Below are 24,036 nucleotides of genomic sequence, written 5' to 3'. Positions count from 1 at the left end.
GCAGCATAAAAGTAATCCATATGACTCCGGTAGTTAACTCCATATCTTCAGAAGCGATATGATAGGAGTGGATGAGAAACAGATCAATATTTAAAGGTGCACTCAGTAATTTTTACCTAATTTTAAAAGTTATAGTTCTAAAGAAATCAGTTGTAATTTTGAGACCCATGTATAAAATCATAAGCACCCACATGAGATGAAGACTTCTGTCATATCAGCAACCTTATAAAAGCTGTTTAATTCTACCTGAAGAGGGTCCCCTCATGGGGGCTGCCATTTTAGAATCACATGACCAGCCGAATACTACTCGCCTAATCTCAGTAACCACCCTGTTATTAGACACTTTCACTCAGGGATTAAATGAATCCTGGCTGACTGTGAATTGCGAATTTCTACAATGACATCGATATCTGAAAACGATTGCATTTGAATGATGCTGCATCCGTGCCTCTAGGTGTCAGTGTAAACCTAAGATGACATATAAAAAAAATTACTGAGTTCACCTTTAAGTCCTTATTTACTATAAATTCTTCTCCCTGCCCAGTATGTGGCAATATGCACAAAGAATGCGAATTGCCAAAAATAGAAAAAGAAGAAAATTAAAGTGAAAGTTGAGATTTATAATTAAAATAGTAATACCGTCACTGAGGCCAGAAGCTATAGAAATCACTATTTGAATTTGAGGTCATGCAGTACACTGATAAGCAGTTTCACAATGAAGGCCTCATCTTAATGTTAGGGGCACCCCCAGATGAATCCCAGTCAAAGAGATTCATCTGAGAGAACAAAATTATATTCCATGAAATAGGCAAATGCCTATGAATATACTGTATACATATTAAGACATGCATATTTTTAATTGAATGGATGTTATAACAGCAACCACACCATTTTGAGATTACCTTCCTCCAAAATCTCAATTTAACCCCTGCATTCAAAACTAAATATTTTAATGACATCTACTACCAACTGTAAATGTTCACACTCCATACAAAACCTTCCAGATGAATAAATGGTTAATTATTGTTATTTACACAAATGCCAGTAGGCTACTCATATTAATATTAGGCTACAGCAAGCAAATATGCACGAGAGTGGTGAGACACTTAAACCACCGATCTTGACGTTAAATATATATGTTTTCTTTTATTTTATTTTTTTTTTGGGGGTTTTTTTTTCACTTTGAACCGTAAAATCACAAACCACAAGGCATCGGTATTTCGGGTCAAAGCGTTTGCTTTGTGACATTCAATATGTCCAACAGATTGCGCTCTTGCTATGAATAGCGTGCTGCTAGTGTCCAGCAGGAGGCGCTGTAGTACAGGAATGCATTTGCTGGTCGTGAAGGAAATGGACCTGCATCTCCATCTGCCGGTGAAACTTTAGTAGGTCAACATTTTGCAATGACCTAAGACCCAAGTTATTTTTTTAGTAGCATTTTCTCTTGAAACTATCTCTTTCTATACTTGAGCCAACTTTTCAGTTTAAAATCGTCTGGTTTAATCTAATTATTTAAGTAGATAACGCTGTTTAGTAGCTATATTTTACGTGACTGTGTTATATAAAATAAATGTATGTGTCAAGGTAAAAACAAAATCAACACTTAAACATAATTAATATGTAAAAATGTATATAATACATTTACATTAGACGTTATGGCCAGATATCTTCTACACCTATATAACAACCACCGCGTTTTTACCATAAGAGAGAGCGTAACGGTCAACTATCGTGTTACGACAGTACGTCACCGTTTGCGGATACCATACAAATGAATTTGGGAAAGCCGTAAACTGACACTTGCCTGCCGCAAAATTGTCCGTGTTTTCTCTGCAATTTTATCGTAGTAAGTTCCACATAAAGTTCACTCCAAAAGGATTGTTTAGTGTAAAACATGTTGAAGATTAGCGGACAGGCGGTCAGTTCATTAAATGATGAGCTGTTTTCTCACAAAAGTAGTTTATTTGGCGTAGTGAAGCATCTTCTCCATAGACGTCCATTAAAAAAACGCCTCTTGTCTCCTCGCCAGTGTACCGTCAATAGAATGTATGTGGGACGCCGCGTTATTTACATTTACATTTATTAATTTCGCTGATGCTTTTATCCAAAGCGACTTGCAAAAAAGAGTACAATAGAAGCACAAGTAGAGAGGAAGGTGAGAGACAGTGGTGAACAAGAATGAATTTAGAATATATATATATATATATATATAGATATAGATATAGATATAGATAGATATACACTGGCGGCCAAAAGTTTGAGATAATGTACAGATTTTGCTGTTTCAGAAGGAAATTGGTACTTTCATTCACCAAACTGTCATTCAGCTGATCACAAAGTATAGTAAGGACATTACTGATGTAAAAAACAGCACCATCATTGTTTGAAAAAAGTAATTTTTTTATAAAATCTAGACAGGCCCCATTTGCAGCAGCCATCAATCCGATACCTTATCCTTGAGTAATCATGCTAAATTGCTAATTTGGTATTAGAAAATCACTTGCCATTATATCAAACACTGTTGAAAGATATTTGGTTTGTTAAATGAAGCTTAACATTGTCTTTTTGTTTGTTTTTGAGTTGCCACAGTGTGCAATAGACTGGCATGTCTTAAGGTCAATATTAGGTCAAAAATGGCAAAAAAAAAAAAAGAAACTGCTTTCTCTAGAAACTCATCAGTCAATCATTGTTTTGAGGACTGAAGGCAATGAAATTGAAATTGCCCAAAAACTGAAGATTTCATACAAAGGTGTACACTAAAGTCTTCAAACACTAAGACAACTGGCTCTAACAAGGACAGAAAGAGATGTGGAAGGCCAGATATACAACTAAACAAGAGGATAAGTACATCAGAGTCTCTAGTTTGAGAAATATATGCCTCACATGTCCTCAGCTGACAGCTTCACTGAATTCTACCCACTCAACACCAGTTTAATTTACAACAGTAAAGAGAAGACTCAGGGGTGTAGGCCTTTTGGGAAGAATTGCAAAGAAAACACAGCCACATCTATGGCAAGTGCTACAGGAAGTGTGGGGTGAAATGTCACCTGAGTATCTGGACAAACTGACAGCTAGAATGCCAAGGATCTGCAAAGCTGTCATTGCTTCATGTGGAGTAAATTTGTTATGAGAACTCTGAAAGTAGTTTAAGAAGTTCTGAATTTTTTTTATTTATTTAAAAAAAAAATTGTAATAGTAATTTTTCACGTTTTTAATGTCCAGACTATACAGTGTGATCAGTTGAATGCCACTCTGGTGAATAAAAGTACCAATTTTTCTCTATAAGAGCAAAATCTGCACATTATTCCAAACGTTTGGCCGCCAGTGTGTGTGTGTGTGTGTGTGTGTGTGTGTGTGTGTGTGTGTGTCATATATATATATATATATATATATATATATATATATATATATATATATATATATATATATATATATATATAGAGCATTATGCTATTTGATGCTAAGCTTGTATGCTCAGAAGTAGTGGGTAAAAGTGCTCTGTTATGGCTGAAACGCAGATGGCATCCTATCACTGAGCGTTTCCAAGGAGATGATCTGGTTCCCAAGGGCAATGTCGTCAAGTAAGACAGCAGCCCATCAGCTGAAATCAAAATGTGGAAAACAACCTCGGCGGAATGCCAAAGCTGTCATTTAAAGAAACTATAAGGAATTTTATGGGCTAATTTTAAGTCTTATGTTTTAGGTTATATTATTGTAGAATTTGATTTTACTTGCATAATCCAAATAAAGTTTTAATTCAAATTGGAAATGAAAGGATATTACATTTTCATTTTCTTTTGATAAATAAACCATCAAATAATAAAATAATACTACATAAAGTAAATTAAATATTGTTAAATTATTTGTAATTAATATTTTAAAATTGTTTTAATGATTATGAAAGTAATATTTTAGTTACTACTAATAAATATAATTATTGAATAATATTTTACATTAAAAAAGTTTTGGTGCTGCTTGAGTATTATAATACAGGCTGTATGCATATGGCTCCATTCCATTGAATCCATTGTTCCAGGTTTTGTGAGAAAGGAGCTCCACATCTTTCTGAAGGCAGGTAGCCTCCCTCTGATTCTCTTCCTGGTGCTTGACACAGTCTTTAGGATAGAAGCCATAGAGTCGGGTAAAGTCTACCTAGCATCACTCAGACGCACAGATTCATAATGAATGATTAACATCACAAAAACCTCCCTGCACTTCCACTCTGTAGAATAAAGGAGGCAGATTTCATCTTCCAGTTGGATCTGTTCTCTTTTGTGTCTTCCATTGGAGGTCTCCATCAGGGGCTGAGAGTGGCTGCTGTCTTTGTGAGCGTGTAGTGTGGAAGCCCTCCGGTGAGAGGAGAAGGGAGGAGAGGAGAGGAGAGAGGCCAATTTTCACACCCTGAGATGCTCTGCAGGCTTGAGGAAGAAGAGGAGATGTCTCTACTGGAGCTGCAGCAGAGGGTGGACTGTGTCATCACCCATGTTGGTGAGTGGGTTATTCACTAATGGGGCTTAGGATGATGGGGACTCTGGGCTGGAAGGAAAAGGGGTGTGTGTGACGGGGGGCAGGGGACTGCACTGATAGATAGAGCTTTCTTCTGCTGAGTACTTAGATACTGTATGTATGTTGCCGTCAAAAGTTATAATTAAAATCGGGTGTCTTAGACTCCTGTGACAGAAGAGTTTGGCTCAGCAATTTGTAAGAAAACGGAGTGTGAAAAATGCAGTAACTACAAAATCCACATTAAAACCAAGGTCGTTCTAGTGCAGTATGGTTCATATAGAATTATGCGTAATTTTAATCCATCTCCTGAGCAACCTCTCGTATCTGAAATAGTGTTTATTCCAAGCCATTATATTTATCATCTTCCTGTCCCCATAAAAAGCTCGGAAATATCCAGGTGCTTCCCCGTGCATGAGAGTGGAGTAGGTTATTGTGCCATGCTGCTGCTACACTCTGCCCTGCATTAGAGGCACTGCTGCTGCCTCCGCTGTAGCCCTCAGGGGACATAAAAGACTGTTACCATGGAAACTGAGATGGCCCAGTGCAGCTCGCTACATTGATTCATGGAGACACTCCATGCTATAACGACACAGTCGCTGCTTCGTAAGTTCATGATCCGCATTATAACACGCTGCTGCTTCAGCTCTCTCAACCAACTAAAATCTCAGCCTTAAGATGTAGGCTTCTCTATGAGCAATGATTTAACCGTTTGTTTCTATTTCACTGCTTTTAGGTGGACTTTGCATTTCATGCAAATACATTATAAAAGACTGCATTAAATGTTTAACTTATTGGAAGTCCCCTCAAACATGCCTTGGGTTTTGGGCAAACAAAAGCAGAATAATAATAAAAAAAAAAAAGAGTTGACGCTGTTGTATTTTTCTTTGCTGAGCAATCAAAGCATCACTCTGTCTGAGTGAGTCACAGATGTTACCATCCGGCCCTATAATATAGTGAGATGACTCAACACTGAGTGGTTCTGCTTTTTGATTGGTCAAACATGACATCATTCACTTGTAAATTTCAAAGCATATATGCGTATTGCACATTTCTGGATATAAAGATCATGAATATTTAGCAAGAGAGCTTATCTTTTAAGCATTCAATATAATAGCAGCATCTTAGCCTAACAGATTGTACATTTTCATATACTGGCTAATATCAGTTATATTTATATGAGATCTTTTACCTTTATTGAACTCCAACATTACTGGAAAACAAAAACCATAAGGGGATATTATAACAACATCATAACACTGCAGTACAGTTATGAAAGTCTGTATTTATTGTTTTTATTTATGCATTTTTACAACATATTGTAGTTATGCGAGATGTGCTGATCATTTGTTTTGCTTTTTAAACATACACCTCACACTATGAGTCTGTGCTTTTTATCAGACAGCAAGTCTGACTTCACTGTTGTTTAAAAGTTGTTTTAAAAAAACAAAACTATTCAATCATCCTAAACTAATCAGGATAAAGGGATTAACACAAACAGGCTACGTACTGGTCACTGGCACTGGCACAGGCATAACACACACAAACACAGTCTCGGACTTAGACACACGCACTTAATCATCTTGACTTAAAGGGATAGTTAACACAAAAATAAAATTCTTTCATCATTTACTCACCCTCATGCCATCTCAGAGTTGTATGACTTTCTTTCCTCCGCTGAAACAAATTAAGATTTATAGAAGAATATTTCAGCTCTGTAGGCTCATACTATGCAAGTGAATGGTGGCCAGAACTGTGAAGGTCCAAAAAGCATATAAAGGCAGCATAAAAATAATCCACACAACTACAGTGGTTAAATCCATGTCTTCAGAAGCGATATGATAGAAACATAGGCAAGATAAGTGAGCAACAGATCAATAGTTAAGTCCTTTTTTACTATACATTCTCATCCCTGCACAGTAGGTGGCGATATGCACAAAGAATGCGAATCACCACAAACAAAAGAAGAACAATGTGAAAGTGGAGATTTATAGTAAAACAAGGACTTAAAAATGTATCTGTTTCTCACCCACACCTATCATATCTCTTCTGAAGATATGGATTAAACCACTGGAGTCGTATGGATTAATTTTATGCTGCCTTTATATGCTTTTTGGAGATTCAAACTGTTGGTATCTATTCACTTGCATTTTATGGAGCTACAGAGCTGAAATGTTCTTCTAAAAATCTTCTTTTGTGTTCAGCAGAAGAAAGAAAGTCATACACATCTGGGATGGCATGAGGGTGAGTAAATGATTAGAGAATTGTAATTTTTGGGTAAACTTTCCTTTTAATGTATAAGTCATGTTCGGAATTGCGTATTATGTTTAAAAGTGTTAATCACTGTGTAAAATGTTCTGTTTCACATATTACTAAAAAAAGCAGTATACATACTGTGCAGTATTCAGTAAATAGAGAACAAGTATTGTAATGCTTTTGAAGAAACTTTTGAAGTAATTGAATAAAAGAACAGCAATTATTTATTACATTTGTTTATTACATACTGTTTGATGTTTTATGGGATGAATTCTAGCCTTCATTTTTGTATGCAAAAAAATATATGTCTTTACTTAGTCCCAGACTGCATTGGGGATTGTGACATAAACTATAAACATAATTCTATAAACAGACCCAAATCTTGGAAACAGGCTTCATTCCAAATCACTATTAACGTGACAGGATCTCCAAAGACTTGGACTCACAATAAAACAGCAGCAGTGAGCAGTGACGCTCCACAGCAAATCCAAAATAGTGAACAATTGGAAGGTCATTGTACTTCCTTCCCTGTCTCCACACCAACCCCTCCCCACCCTCACCTCCAGCTGGTTTTGTGAGCTCATCTGTATAAAATCTCTGTTATAGTGTTATATCTTCCTAAAAGCTTCCGTGCTGACCTTTAATGTCAATCAATATTCTGTAATTTTGGTTATTGACAAGACTGTTGTCTAGGGTTCTAATGTACAGAGGTCATGCAAATCTTTGTTCTTCCTGCCATAGTTTTGTTTTAAAACGGATTTTTACATAGGAAACGAACAGATTTTATTCCAAGACAGAGGAAGTTCTCTTTCCAAATCTAAAGACAAAACAGATGTCTTTATTAATTTACTTTTTCCTGTTTGGACGTGTCCACTGCACACAAACTGATGTCAGAGTTCCCTTTAGTGAGTTCACATAGTCACTAAATAGGATAGATAGGAAATTGTGTAAGAAGTAACTTTGCTATTCAGACTATGATGTGTACAGTACGTAAGTGAGGGTTAAAAATGTTTTTGTCTGTTGTTATAAATTTTTCTCTCATTACTGCTAAAGTAGAGGCTTAAGATATATGTTGTAACATGGGCTCAGTATGAGATTTATTTTTTAGTGATTTGAGTAACACAGCTGCTATATGTTAGCTGTATGCACAGTTAAAAGCGTTTTCTCAGCTAATGGAAACCATTCGATTTTCATTTACTAAACCTTTTGAAACTCTCTCACTTTATGAAATTACCCCTCTTATCCTTCCTGCACTGTAGTGAAGAGTGTTTTGCAAGCTTTCTCACAGATACTGGCTCCTATAGAGTGAGGAAGAGAATGATTTAAAGGAATAGTTCACCCAAAAATGAAAATTCTGTCATAATTTACTCACCCTCATGAAGAGTTAATTTCAAACATATATTGTTGATGAAAAAACTCAAAAGAAAAATTATAATAATGCAAGCTATTAACAGTGCAAAAACAGTGGAAAAAGTGGAAACATCTAGAAAGAATAAATCTAATCCAATAATCCAGTATGTTGGGGATTTCCCCACTTGAGCTGTGTGAACAGAAAGATCTGAACACCGGATAAATGAACCGCTTTAAAAACGGGTACATTTCCTCACTCAGACACATCATATTTATACATGAGAATAATCACTATATCAACAACATATATTTTATATTACAACTAACATCTGCACTGACAATAAAACAAATGAACAGGTGAACTTGAACTATGTTACATGCTAGTCAGAATGCATAAAACATGAACATTTATAAGAGTCTCTAAAGCATAAAGGATGCAGAACTTCTAAAAAGTAGCTAATACTTCAGTGTTCATTATATACCATTATTTCAGGAACTCAGGTTTTAACAAGGACAGTTTTCACATTGTATTTTGTTGTATCTTATATATGTTTGTTACATTTCTAAATGAATAAATTAGTATACATTTTGATTTTGAGTACTCAAAATGTTTGAATATTTGATTAAAGTTTGATCACATATTTGATTGTAGTTTGACACACATTTTTGTAATTTTGCACATTGTCATCAATTTTCATTGACTTAAGTTATATGGCATTTTTGTCAGAGATTTTTTTTTTTAATAATAATAAAAAACAAAAATGAATATGACATGATTAAATATTGACCACATTTAAAAGACCTTTCCAACAAAAGACTTAAACAAAAAACTGAATAAAAATTAACACTGCCCCCAAGTTGTTCCAAACATGTATGACTTTCTTTCTTCATACCTGAAACACAAAAGGACAATTTTTAATGAGGATTCCGGTTTGTCGTTTCATAGAAGTTGATAGTTCAAAGTAGTCCATGTGATTCATGCATCATATCCCAATTCTTTTGAAGGCATATGACAGGTTTTTTTGAGAAATTTAAATAATTTTTCAGTGAAAATCTTGAAGTCCATTGCTGTGAAAGAGCTTCTCTCATAGCGCTCATAAATGCACAACTAATGTCAAGATTTTCACAAAAAAATTACTTATATTTTGTGATGTTTCTTACCAAAACCTGTTGTATTCTTTCAGAAGACTTAGAATAGGACACATGGACTATTTATTAAAATGAAAACTTAGTGACTACCACCCCTGGAGTCATGAGTTCGAATCCAGGGTGTGCTGAGTGACTTCAGCCAGGTCTCCTAAGCAACCAAATTGGCCCAGTTGCTATGGAGGGTAGAGTCACATGGGTTATCCTCCTCGTGGCCATGATTAGGGGTTCTCACTCTCAATGGGGCGCATGGTTAGTTGTGCATGGATTGCAGAGAGTAGCATGAGCCTCCACATGCTGTGAGTCTCCGTGGTGTCATGCACAGCGAGCCACGTGATAAAATGTGTGGATTGATTATCTCAGAAGTGGTGGCAACTGAGACTTGTCTTAAGCCACCCAGATTGAGGTGGGTAACCGCACCACCATGAGGACCTACTAAGTAGTGGGAACTGGGCATTCCAAATAAAAAAAATAAAATAAAATAAAATAAAATGAAAACTTAAAAAAAATGAAAATGTCAAAAAACACTACTCAAAAAAACAAAACAAAACAAAAAAAAAAATTAAGATTACTGACATCATATTTCTCTATCTGGTGAAAATGTACAAATGTTGTCTTGGTCAATGGGTCAAAAAAGTTAAGAACCACTGATCTAAACCAGTATCAACCAAGCATTAACCAGTATGGAAATTGCATGCTGGTTAAGCTGGCCTTTTCAGCAGGTTATACTGTACAGTATATGAGTGTGATAGTAGGGTAACATCCATAGCAGGTATACAACACATTGAGATCCTCCTAAAATAGATTCCAGTAATGAGATTACAACAGATGCTGTTTTTAACACCCAGAGATTATCTGAAAATTCCACAGTGTAAAGAATATTCTAAAGACACAAAAACACACATGCTCTCTTAAGACACTATCTACTATTTATCCATCCATTTAGTCTGATAAGTAATAATGAACTTAGCTTAATAGTTTATGCTCAGGTGAAACAACTAAAATTGTGTGTTTTGTATGCCAGTGGTGCTTGCCCGTGCAGAAGTCACTGCCATGTTGATAAGGTACTCTGAGTGTTTTTTAGCATGTTGCTGTGTGGTTGCTAGGGCATTGCAAGGTGGTTGCTTACAGTCCCAAGTCAAAAGAGCCCACCCCCATGGCACTATGATAGACAGGTGTGTAGATATGGCTCAGGTCTCCCCTTTAATGTATGTGGGATTTTTTGCCAGCTTTATATCTCGGCAGGTAAAAATCGTAAGTCTCACTTTAAAAAGTAAGATTTGAGGCATCCTTCATAACATACTGTAACTCAAACGAGTTGAAGTTTAATACTTAGGGTTAAGGGATTGTTCAAATCCCTAACCTTACGTATGAGCATTATTCATACTGATGCTTGCATTTGTTATAGTAGCAAGCACCAATAATGAGAGTTTTCAGGCAGTTATCATACTGAACCTTTGCTTGAATGGAAATTTGTACCTTTTTAGAAAACTTACATTTCTTGTCTCAATTCAGGGATATTCTTTGAATTTATGTGTACCCACATGAGGGCTGTTTGTTGAGCTACTGTAGTGTGTGAGCCTGGCTGTGATTTGAATCCAGAGAGTAAAAACATTGCCTTGTTTTACAGGCACAAAGGTTTCCAGCCACAGAAATTTCTGAATTTATGGACGTTAAGCTGGATCCACCATGAAACATCCTACCTAAAGTCTTCCACTTTACAGTGTTTAAACATCCATGAAATCACTGTTTGGGTTATGTTCCCTCTTGTTTAAAGAGAAATCATTTTACCTCTTAATTCAATATATTGCATTTGTTTTCCACTTTTAAAGTATCTGAAAAAGTTTAGTCCTCAGGTTTAGATTCAACAGTCTGTGCCACATGATGCCGTCTCATGTGTGACTTTTGTGGGGAGGGGTTTGTGTGTGTGTTAGAGAGAGAGACGCGAGGCTTTGTTTTGGGGTGGAGAGGGGGAAAAGGAATCAGTGTGTTTTGTGAAGTTCTTCCTGGCATATACGGAGTGCTGCGCAGTGGTGAATGTCTCGCTGGGAGAAAAGTAGAGGAAGCTACCGGTGTGTCTGGCATTCTTAAAGATATTTGTAGAAACCATGTAAATGTATTACCAGTGTTTCAGAGGCACAGGTTCCTCTGTCAACATCTGATTAGTTTAAAAAATGTGAGAGACAACCTGAAGGAGACACGCAAAGTGAGAGAAAGGGAGTTTGTGGGTCACTGTGGCTCTTGGGACCATTTGCATGGCGCAGGACCGTCGCCACAATGGGTTCAGTTATGTGTAAGTCAGCACTCTTTTCTTTAAAGCTTTTCTTTTAAAAGCAGCTATGCCAGAGGAAGGACTGTGTTAATAGACTCATGCTTTTATGTTTCTCTTGCACTCTTTTCTAAGAACAATATATGGAGACATTTCTGAGAGCACTGTAGCTCTTGATTTTGGTTGGGTGGTGTGAGGGGGTTTCTCAAAAAAAAAAAAAAAAAAGGGGGGGGGTTATGTGATTAAAAATGCTTAAGACGCACAACATTGTGACCTTTGCTGTTTTACTGTTTTACTTGTAATCCTGCTCAGCAGTTTCAGTTGATCAGTCACTGATAAAAAAAAGTTTCCACTTACTGTCTTTATAAAACAAGGACTAGGTTGACTGAGGTAAAGGAGGTGTACTGTTTGTCAGAAGTTTAAAGGGGTCCTTTCATGCGGAATTACATTTTCGTTGATATTTTGTCATTGTACTATAAAAACAAATGGCAAGTTTCAGAACTCAAAACTTCCTCTCCAGTCTGAAAATTACTTTTATTATTTCCACCTTGCAATCGGCCCCATAGTGACGTAGGAATGGGGTGTTCATTTGAATATCTCCACCTCCACAACAGACATAATCGTCGTGGTGAACTGATAGAGAGAGCGGCTGTGGCAGGGTGGGAATTACGGGGAGTTTGGGGGTGTGTGACCCACCTAATTAAGGCTTGATCCCCCTGAAGGACATGAAAATAAGATGTTGGTGGGTTACCGTAAAGGTAATCATAGGAAGCTTTTATTCTAAATATGAAGATACATTTCTATAGCTCTGTTGTGTTTTCAGCCACCCCTAAAATGGGTTGTACCAAAAAAAAAAAAAAAAGCTTGCAGTTAAGGTTTCGCATTCATTCAGTGCGGGAACAGAACACTGATTATAATGTAATTATAGCTCCTTGTCTTTGCAGCCAACCCTGCTGTTGAGCACAAAGTCACCATTCAGCTGGGTTCATCTACCATAACACCATCCAAAATGGTCAGAAATCTAGGGGTAACCACCAACAGCCAACCCAATTTCACCGACCACATCTCAAAAGCAGCCCAATCCTGTAGATTTGCACTCTACAACATTAGGAAGACCCTTTCTCTCTGAACATGCCACACAACTCCTTGTTCAGTATATTGTCATATCTAGACTGGATTACTGCAATGCTTCCTTAGCCAGCCTTCCTGTATGCGCAATTAGGCCTCTGCAAATATTCCAGAATGCAGTAGCACGTCTGGTCTTCAATAAACCCAAGAATGCGCATGTAACTCCCCTCCTTGTTTCTCTACACTGGCTGCTAGTTGCTGCACGTATCGAGTTCAGTCACTGGTTTTGCGCCAGTTTACCTAAAAACATTCCTACAGAGCTATGTTCCCACCAGAAGGCTGCGGTCTGCAAATGAGCGGCGCCTTGTGGTACCAACACAGAGGCACCAGATCACTTTCCCCGAATTTCGGCTGCACTGTACCTTGATGGTTGAACGACCTTCCCAACTCCATCCGTGAAGAAGACTCCCTCTCTGTCTTCAAAAATAGGCTAAAGACACACATTTTTCATGAGCAATTGACCCTACACTCAAAACATATTTATATTAACAAAAATTAAAAGGAATGTTGCCCTCTAATCTTTGTCTTGACTCATACTTTTTTAATACAATTGAAACTTTGTAATGTAGACTCCCCACCTGGCAAACATCCATATTTCAAATTACATGGGATGAGTATTGAAGTGGCCATGCAACAGAGGCAAACACCGGGGTCGACCGTCCGTTACAACTGGATGCAGATTTATTTACGTACACTTAACAATTGCAGCTTGTGTTAGTCTGGACTGTTTTCATTGTTCTCAGCTTAATGTTGCATTATTGTATCAACAAATCTTGTATGCCTATTAATATAAGTACTCGGAAACAACAGTATGCTGACTTTGTTTAGTTTTCAATTGTTTTTTTCAGTGGGAACAACTAGTAGTTTGATTGCATCCTTCACATAAATTGGGACATGTAGCCATGAATGATTTCCTGGAGTGAGTGCTTTCAGGGGATTTTGTAAATCTCTTGCACATTTTCATTCATAGAAAAAACAGTCCTACCAGAAAGAGTCAGAGGCAAGACTGAATTTAACATATTTATTTACAATAAATTAATGTCCTTTGGTGTAAGTCCTCGTCTGACGGTCCGATGATAGGTAGATGCACGACTGTCAGATCCTGCCAAAGAAAGATGCCAAGGTTGAAGAGCCTACCCCCAACAGCGGCAAGGGACCTAACTGGTGGGGTAGAGCAGTGAAGGTCACATGCAATGTCATGACACAGGGAGGTCAATACAATGGTTTAAAATAGGGCCTGTATGATTAGATGACATAAATGAATGAATAAGTGACCCCTTTAAGACTTTGTGCCAGTCTGAGGGCTCTTTAATGATAAAAACACACACAGGTATTCACACACACACACACACACACACACACACACACACGTTGGTGCGGCTATCCTTATGAGGACTCTCCATAGACATAATGATTTTTATACAGTACAAACTATAAATTCTATCCCCTAACCCTACCCCTAAACCTAACCCTCACAAAAAACTTTCTGCATTTTTACATTTTCAAAAAAACATCGTTTAGTATGTTTTTTAAAGTGATTTGAATTATGGAGACACTAGAGATGTCCTCATAAACCATATTTATAGCATAACACCCTTTTAAATGTCCTCATAAGCCACCACACACACACACACACACATAAACAAGAGTATGCTGCAGATAGTCTCTTGGGGCATTATGAGTCATTACGATGCAGAGGATACTGGAGGATGCTGTGTGTGTGTGTGTGTGTGTGTGTGTGTGTGTGTGTGTTAGCTATACTTTTTGTAATCACTTTTTTGTCAACATACCCACAGAAAAGAAAAATCACAAACAGAATCTCTTTAATATCTCAATTGCTTGTCCTAGACAGCAAGAAGATTTAAAGACTGTAAATACTGCAGATTTCTCTTGTGAGAAAAAAAGTAATCCCATGTTTATCAGTAAAAATATCTAAACATCCTTAAAATAAGATCAGTATAATTGAAAACAAAACTGTGTAAGAAAATAATACTTTTTAAAAAAAATTTTTTTTTTGAGAATATACCTTGAATAAAGTTTTTTTCTTACTCTATTTGCAAATTGCTTTTTCTTGTATTAAGCATAAAACATTTTGTTTACAAATATACAATAAAAAAAAGAGAAAGTCAAAGGAAAATACAAAATCAATTATATCACATTTCTGTCTCACACACCAGAGACCGCAATGCTTCTGTCCACCTATTCTGATCTTCCCTTGCTTTTCTGTGACTTTAATATACACACAGCTTATGCAGGAGCCCCACACTCACTGTCTCATCCAGTGAGCTGTAGTGAGACAGGTATAGCATGAGCAGGGTTATTCTAGGTTTGTGCTGCGATATGGAAAGCTCTCCGCTCTATCAGACCATCCTGTCCAGATGCTGTGTATGTGGACAGCTCTTGCAGAGAATGTCTTTTTCCTTGGTCCGCATCTCGGCTGGGGAAATGGAGTCTTACCATCGCTTCCTGGGAGTTTGTCTGGAGACCAAATTAGCCACTAGAAGTATCCCATCTTCCTCTTTAACTATGGTTGTGTGGGACTCTTTGTGTTTCTAATGCGACTATGACTTAAAAAATACTTTTGCGTTGGTGTAGTGTGTTCCAGAGAAGTGTGAAGTTTTCTGGTGGTGTGTGGTTGTTGTTTTAATTTTATAACTGGCTGAACAGTTCTGCAGAAGTGTGTGTGCGTGCGTAAGCAGCAGTGTTAACAGTTAGGCTCTCTTAAAGAGGATTAAATGGCTAGGTCAGATAGGCAGCTTCATTCATCACAGTGGCTAGTGTCATGAGAACAGCAATGTCTGAGCAAAAGATTTGAGTTTTCCTATTATATTAGGAAATTGAGGTACAGTAGTTTTTTTAAATTAATTTTTTATTTTATTTTGGGACATGCAGCTGTACTTTGGGTCATTGAACTGTGTGAGCTAAAAAAAAAAGGAACTGCATTAACTGTGGCCTTTAGCAGTCAGACTGTATTTGACATGAAAAAGAAAATGTATGCTCTGACAGTACAAGGTCAAAAGTAAAAAATAATGTTTTTTTGTCAATCTTTTTCATCTTTCCTTTTTTAAAACATATTTTCTATTTATTATATATCTAATTATTAATTCACAGTCTATCTGACAGTTTTTATGAACATTTTATCCTTATGTTTTTCATTAACTAGTACTTTTTTAGTACTATTGCTCAAATGTTGCATAGCTTTCATAGCTCAGGTGACTTAAAGGAATAGTTCACCCAAAAATGAAAATTCTTTCATCATTTTTCCACCCTCATGCCATCCCAGATGTGTATGACTGTCTTTCTTCTGCAGAACACAAAGATATTTAGAAGAATATCTCAGCTCTGTTGGTCTATACAATGCAAGTGAATGGTGGCCAAAACTTTGAAGGTCAAAAAAGCACATATAGGCAGTATAAAAGTAATCCATACGACTCCAGTGGTTAAATCTATGTCTTCTGAAGCTATATGATAAGTGTGGGTGAGAAACAGATCAGTATTTAAGTCCTTTTTTTACTAAAAATTCTCCACCCTGCCCAATAGGTGGCAATATGCGTGTAGAATGTGAATTGCCAAAAACAAAAGAAAAAAGAATGTGACTTGAACATTTATAGTTATAAAAGGACATAAATACTGATTTTTAAAAAATTTTTTATTTTTTTTTACCTACACCTATCATATCACTTCAGAAGACATGGATTTAACCACTGCGTCTTATGGATTACTTTTATCCTGCCTATATTTGCTTTTTAGACCTTCAAAGTTCTTGTCACCATTCACTTGCATTGTATGGACCAACAGAGCTGAGATATTCTTCTAAACATCTTTGTTCTGTTCAGCAGAAGAAAGAAAGTCATACACATCTGGGATGGCATGAGGGTGAGTAAGTGATGAGAACATTTACGTTTTTAGGTGAACTATCCCTTTGGTGGAGTTCTCAATATCAACATTGTCAGATCTTTCTCCTAAAATATATTTGGAGAAATAAAATTAGACACAAATGAGAACATTGTTTGACATGTAGTGTGAGTGAAGAGCCATAACATTAACATGGATAGTACTGTATATACTAGATAATTTGGTCTTGGAAGAATTGTATGAGAAATGTTTGACTTTGTAGTAGAATCTCTGACTTTGGATTGCAGACTTTGGACTTTAGTATCAATTTTGGAGCTTGTAGCACAGTTTGTGACATTGTTAAGATGCATTCTGAAACTCTAAAGGAGACATGTAAGACTACTGGGGTCTATTTATTGTGGGACAAGAATCTGACAGTCCAACAGCAAGTCTCCTTTGGATCTACATTTACTCTCATTATTGTGAGAAACAAATGAGACATTAAAGGTATCTCATATGTGATTTTCCTTTCCCATGGGTAGGTTGATGTAATGGCAACTTAAGTTTTTACAAAACAATATAGCCAGTTAAGGTTTATGAGCTATTGTACAGATGCCTTACATCCTGTCAGAGGTTGCCATGTTTCCTTCATGTGCCACTCAGGAACAAAATGTCTCCAAGTCAGTTTTTAGACTGGCAAAAACATGCTTTGTGCTTCAAATATTGTACGTAAAACTAAGCATTTGTGTCCAGAAATATTTTCCCGTTTGGAAATATAATTTTTTGTCTTTTGAGACTAATCCAGTTACGAGGGGTGTATGGCACATATGCGGTCGATTCAGAGGCCAGGGTCTTCAAAGACAAGCAGACTCCCATGAGACCCTCTTTAAAGTACTGCAACATAATTAAACCAACCTGCAGAGACTGGTTCAGGTAGCCCACATCTGGACATCATAGTCAAACACATATTTCTGGATGTGGGTCTTGTGGAAATAGTGTACAGTTTTACACAAACAATTCTGAATTAGGCCAACTGGCTTGCTCAAAGCTAGTTTTTTATACATGCATTGGTTCGACATACTGACCTTTCACTTCTTGTTAGATAATGAAGGGGTTTGCCTGTTTGTTGCTTGTCCTGCATTGTTAGGTGGGGTCTTGATTGTTCCAGGGGACAGGGCTGATGATATTTATCATTACAAGGGAGTTTTTGTACTGGACATACAGGATCCTGTCTGACATTGTGATTTGTATCCATGCTACTTCCTTTTCTGCAGGGATGTGGATTAAGAGGGATTTGAAATCGACTCTGCCTCATTGGATAATAAGTGATCATGCTTATCACCTCTCTGTCTGAATTTTTCACATTGTTCTTTCATTTTGGATCGAAGGCTTTTATAACATTTACATATTTTGTGGTAAACAACATCATGTGGACATGCAGTCTGACAAAATCTCTTCAAAGGTAAAAAGGATTCATAAATAGAGTAGCTAATAATTCTTTTTTAAAATTCTAAATCTAAGCTGTATTGCTGTGAAATAGATCCCCGCACTCATGTAAATGTGTTTATATGAGAGTATATGTGCGCATTGCAGTTCTTTCCACCCACTTTCAATTATTTTTTTTAGGGATGATGGATCAGGGGTCTGGCCAACTTATGGCTCAATGCTTGAATAAAATGCTGAGATCACATCTGTGAACAGAAGAGCCTTTGATAAATGCTTTACTACAACCATTCATCTTGTTGTCAAACATTATTAAGATCACAAGGCTTTAAGTATTATTGTATTATTTTGCTGCCTGACACTGTACTCTATTGTCCACCATCTTCTTGAAATTCCTTTTCTGCCACATAGCAGCACTAATTTATGAAGATAAGAGGGAAGCTGAACAAGACAATAGACTGGATGTCCTGTGGAGCCCCCCCCCCCCCAGAGAGGCAATGTTGGGAGGCTTTGTGTTTTATTGCTTTATAGTCACTCTATATGCTTGTGGAACATGTGCAACCACTGTTTATGGTAAAACGTCTGTCATTATGTGCACTGTAGATATCAATGTTCAGAAGGGAGCCACACTGAACCCCCCACGGAAGGTGATCAAGTTCCAAACTGGATTTGTTTACTCAATATTATGCAACAGTGTCTGCAACACTTAAAACATTGGCTCCAAATGAAACCCATGGTTCTGCTTTAGGAAGAGGAAGATAACACATTTCTTGTGGTTTCTCTTATAATGTTTATTAGGAACACCTGTACACCTACTTATTCATGCGATTATCTAATCAGCCAATTGTATAGCAGCAGTGCAATGCATAAAATAATGCAGATACAGGTCAGGAGCTTCAGTTAATGTTTACATCAACTATCAGAATGGGGAAAAAATGTGATCTCAGTGATTTTGACCGCGGCATGATTGTTGGTGCCAGACGGGCTGATTTGAGTATTTCTGTAACTGCTGATCTCCTGGGATTTTCATGCAAAACAATCTCTAGAGTTTACTCAAAATGGTGCCCAAAAAAAAAAAAAAAAACATCTAGTCAGCAGCAGTTTTGCGGACAGAAACGCCTTGTCGAACCTTGAGGCAGATGGGCTACAACAGCTGAAGACCACATTGGGCACTTTATTAGGACCATAGTGTTCCTAATAAAGTGCTCAGTGAGTGTATAACCGGCTGCTTCACCGCACCAAAGATTCTTCTGGTATCCTTACACTTCCCCATATCCACCTTTATATTTCATGAAACCTATACCAATTATTATTTCAAAATGTTATTTCTGTTTCTTGCTTTAGTCAGATTAGAGAGGTCAAGCCTAGTCCTGTGCTCAAGCCCCTCCATTATGGACAGAACACCAAATCCGTTTACCTTAATGTGCTCCAGAACTATATGAACCAATGAATTCGTGAAATTTAGATTAGAGCCGCCAATCTCACCACTAACCCTAAAATTTACCCTTACCATTTAAAAAAAAACACTATATATATATATATATATAAAATGGAACAGGCAGATAAACTTAATCACAATATTTGCTTCCAAAAAATGGAAAAAGCAGTGCAAATGTCATCCAAACAACAATATACTGCATTCAAAGTGCTCTCTGACAACATACAATAGCTTTGTCTGAGGAAGAGAGTGAATTTAAGTTGTTGAAAATCTTCCCCTGATCCACTCTGTGAAGGTAGTAATTTCTTTTATAAATAAACACACACTTTTTGAGAAGTGATAAATACATTTTAATATGTTTATTTTGCTTAATTGTAGAGCAAGGGAAAAAAGTGCAGCCATTCGCCTAGAACTAAGCCTTTAAGGCCCAGGGAAAGCCTCTGCCAGCTGGCTAATCCCATTGGTTAGCATTCACATGTCACAGTCCATGTTCAGCAAATCAGTTTGAGTGAAAGCAGACAATGTAATTGATATCAATGAGCTCAAAAGCCAAGTGAGCAAACAGAAAAGTCATCTTTGACTATTTTAAGTTCTATCATAAAAAAATGCAGATGTTTCTTAAAAGTTCAGTTGATATACTTTCTTTCAAATTATTTCACATATTCTTAAAAACATAAAATATACAGTATATACTGTATATACCGTTGAAGTCAGAAGTTTACATACACTTAGGTTGAAGTCATTAAAAAATCTTTTTTAACCACTCCACAGATTTTATATTAGCAAACTATAGTGTTGGCAAGTCGTTTAGGACATCTACTTTGTGCATGACATGAGTCATTTTTCCAACAATTGTTTACAGACAGATTGTTTCACTTTTAATTGACCCACAATTCCAGTGGGTCAGATGTTTACATATACTAAGTTAACTGTGCCTATAAGCAACTTGGAAAATGCCAGAAAATGATGTCAAGCCTTTAGGCAATTAACCAATTTGTCTAATTGGAGTAAATTGGAGGTGTACCTGTGGATGTATTTTATGGCCTACCTTCAAATTCAGTGCCTCTTTGCTTGATATCAGGGGAAAATCAAAAGAAATCAGCCAAGACCTCATAAAAATAATTGTGGACCAAAATTTGTGGGCAGAACTGAAAAAGGGTGTGTGAACAAGGAGGCCTACAAACCTGACTCAGTTACACCAGTTCTGTCTGGAGGAATGGGTCACAATTCCAGCAATTTATTGCGAGAAGCTTGTGGAAGGCTACCCACAACATTTGACCTAAGTTAAACAATTTAAAGGCAATGCTACCAAATATTAACAAAGTGTATGTAAAATTCTGACCCACTGGGAATGTGATGAAAGAAATAAAAGCTGAAATAAATCATTCTCTCTACTATTATTCTGACATTTAACATTCTTAAAATAAAGTAGTGATCCCAACTGACCTAAGACAGGGAATGTTTTCTACGATTAAATGTCAGGAATTGTGAAAAACTGAGTTTAAATATATTTGGCTAAGGTGTATGTAAACTTCTGACTTCAGTTGTATATTTTTAATCTTTAAAACTGTGATATTGTGAAGAGAGGCTGATGAGATTTAGAATGTGTAAGACCATTAATGTCCAACTTCAGGCTCTTTTAGGCCGCTTGTATGAAGTTATAACTTCCAAGAGCTTGTAATTTGAATTTGAGAACTTAACTACAATAAATATTTTTACTTGTAAGTTGAAGTGCTTGTTGTGACATCATGAAACTTATGAATATTAATTAGATTATGCACACAATTTCAAATAATCTTTTACTAGTTTGATAAATAGTCATTCTTGATGCCAAATTCAAGTGCTCCAATATATATTTCAGGTAATTAATTTGATAACTTTATCCCTAAATCTGCAATTGTTTGTCCTGGGATTTTGTTAGTCTGTGGATAAATACATGGATCAACAGATTCTTACATATGGTGACTGATTGGTCTCGTGGTAAACTTTTTGCCTCTAGTACAAGGAGTTCTCGGTTCTAATCCGCCCTAGTATAACTTTTTTATCTGTACATCACTGTATGTATTTCATGAGTCCAGACACATTTGCTTGAATTTTGCTTTACGATTTAACTGGAAAAGAGCACGAGCTGCAGAACATCGGAGCGAGTAATGAGCTATCTGTGTGCATGAGAAAACATTGTCGCCCAGTATCACTTAACACCCTTGATAACAGCCACAACGAGCACTCACCATAACATTTAAAATAACACATTCCAACACCGGATCGCGACTTTACACACAAATGCAAAAATATTGCAGAATGTAACATTCAATTTAAAACATTTATTTTTCAAGTTTTCGAGTCTGTGAGTGTAAATTTCAGCTTACGAGAAAAAACATTCCTCGTTATCGATGAGAAATCTTTTGAGTAATTTTTTATATTTAGCCTGTTTGGCAAAGTTATACACACAACTAACTGAATCACAGTCATTAAAAAAAAAAAAAGTTTATTGTACAAGTTCTCAAATTCAAATCTACAATTTCTCTAGTTTTGCTACTTTTATACCTTCATACATTTGTGCTTGATTTTGGTCAGCTTATTTTGGTCACCATATTCTCCACTAGACATTAATTTCTAACCCTTGGGCCACTCTCCCATCAGTGTTACTCCAAATGTGAGAGTTCACAAGGGTCTGCAGCGCTCTAGTGAGTTTAGCAATCGCTGATTATCTACAGTAAGCGAGTTTATCGTATTGATTTCGATGTCCTGCATTGTCTGGTGGGGAGACCACAGGTGATTGACAGCTGGTCATCTGATTATAGAACTGCTGCTGATGAGCTGAGTGATTAATGAGCCCTGTAATTACCCAGCCAGGATATATGAAGACCCATTCATCACCCCTTGGTAACCAGACACTTGGAGTGGGTTTGGCCTTATGCAAACAAGCATGAACAATTAACAAAATACACTAGGTCTTATCATCCTCATGACCATCAAATTATCACAATGGTCATGATGCATTCTATTTTGAAGCAAAGACTTTATGTAATTTTGGGTGTGTCCTGCTCATTATGTAAACATGAAGTCAAAAAAGACAAGGGATCCTAAACTAGTGTACAATGGGAAGGAAAGGTGCAGAATGGCCACACAATGGCTTTGCTGAAACCACTGATGTTCAGGGAAATGCTCTTTCTCGTTAAATAAATAGAGTTGTTCTTTCAGGCAGTTCATGTTCAGTATTTCAGCAGGACACCATGTTTTTGCTGCAGCAAAGCACATGTTTTTCAACCTAGGCTTTTTCTGCATGGAATAGATCTTACTCTAAAATTTCCTTTCATCTATACCAAAGAGCATCTCTTCCCCCCACCAGATGCTTACTTGAGTCTTTCTGAACCTCCCTTCCTCCTCCCTATCCCAGAGTCTGGTACGGTTGTCCCTCCTCCATCCTAAACCTCTGATAGCCCTGTTGAAAAGACAAGCATAACTGGTCACCAGCATACATTTTGTTTTGGATGCTTGTCCCCACCAGCCTTTGCAACTACCTTAAACAGCAAGACTTCTTTGGTCAACCAGCTTCACCAGAAAGACTATGCTGGTCCACCTAGACCAGCACCAAACCTGCACTAACCAGCATAAATCAGCCTAGACCAGATTGAAAATGCTGGTCTAAACTGGTCTTTTCATTAGAGAAGTCACCTGCAGCAGCAGTGCACAGCCTCACACTGCAGCCATGGAGACAATTCTGCTTTAGGACTGAAAGAGAGTCATGAGGCTGGAAAAATTTAGTGAAAATGTACAGAGGCTTCCCATGAATATGCATCTCCCTCCATTGCTCAGGCACAGCTGCCTACCTAGTCAATACGACTGAGAAGATACAATAGTAAATTGTGGAAATTTCTATCTAATTTCATTAAATACAGTTTTACCATCTGAAAGAAATGGGTTTAAACTGGATCTGAGATATTGTCAACTCAAAACACAGTGATCAAACAAACTAAACCAGTCCTAGGTACAGTAAGAGATTCACTTCCCTTTGATTTGTTGATGTCCAGAGTAAAGTCATTAATTCACACCAAGTCTCCATACATAATCATAATATTTTGCACTTCTTTAGTCCTCTCATTCCACGCACACCTTACTTTGTATACTTCTAGTTTCCTATTAAGGATAGTGGGTTAGAGGCTGCTTGTGGAGGTTTGACTGCTAGAAAGAACAGTTTAGCCCAGCATGAATTTTTCATGTTGGTTCAGGCTAGTTTATGCTGGTTTATGTAGGCTACACCATGAGGTTTCTGTGTTTGTTTGTTTTTTGTTGGTGGGAGTGGTCCAGTACGATCCGGTCACTGTGACTTCAGGGAAATCCTCTGCTTCTCACATACATTTTAGTGCTCATGACTCCACGACCAGCTGATAACATCTTGCTGTCACATGCTTCTTGACGCACATTGTTCTTCCTTTAGAACACACTCCAGGAGGATGTGGATGTGTGTGTGTATGTGTGTGTGTTTAAAAAGTGCTTGGAACGTGGTTATTTGTGCTTGTCAAACATTTTGAGTAGTGGTTTCAGGAAGTTGACTTCAATCCATTGCCATGTGTGTTGTAAAAAGGACTTCCTAACATATCAGTGTAACCTAAATATATTCCAAAATCTTGATTTGTTTTCAGTTTAAAGGTGCCATAAGCAATGT

The 24,036-nt window shown here is 37.0% G+C and overlaps 1 protein-coding gene across 7 annotated transcripts in view; it reads left to right on the top strand.

Annotated features, from left to right (window-relative positions):
* The first annotated feature begins 4,130 nt into the window (after positions 1-4,130).
* Positions 4,131-24,036, top strand: part of mcf2l2 (MCF.2 cell line derived transforming sequence-like 2) — a 105,301-nt gene continuing 85,395 nt past the window's right edge. For 4 of the 7 annotated variants that reach the window (XM_051672116.1, XM_051672118.1, XM_051672119.1 and 1 more), the window contains exon 1: positions 4,132-4,488. In XM_051672116.1, the coding sequence (XP_051528076.1) occupies positions 4,407-4,488 (82 nt within the window). In that variant the 5' untranslated portion in view covers positions 4,132-4,406. Of the gene's footprint in view, positions 4,489-11,198; positions 11,549-24,036 lie in introns of those variants that run through there. The other 3 variants (XR_007894701.1, XM_051672120.1, XM_051672117.1) reach the window with 3 other exon arrangements.

This window comes from Myxocyprinus asiaticus, chromosome 35 (genome assembly GCF_019703515.2).
Source record: "Myxocyprinus asiaticus isolate MX2 ecotype Aquarium Trade chromosome 35, UBuf_Myxa_2, whole genome shotgun sequence".
NCBI lineage: Eukaryota > Metazoa > Chordata > Actinopteri > Cypriniformes > Catostomidae > Myxocyprinus > Myxocyprinus asiaticus.
Note: the sequence above shows the minus strand (reverse complement) of the source record. Positions and strands in the feature narration are given on the sequence as shown.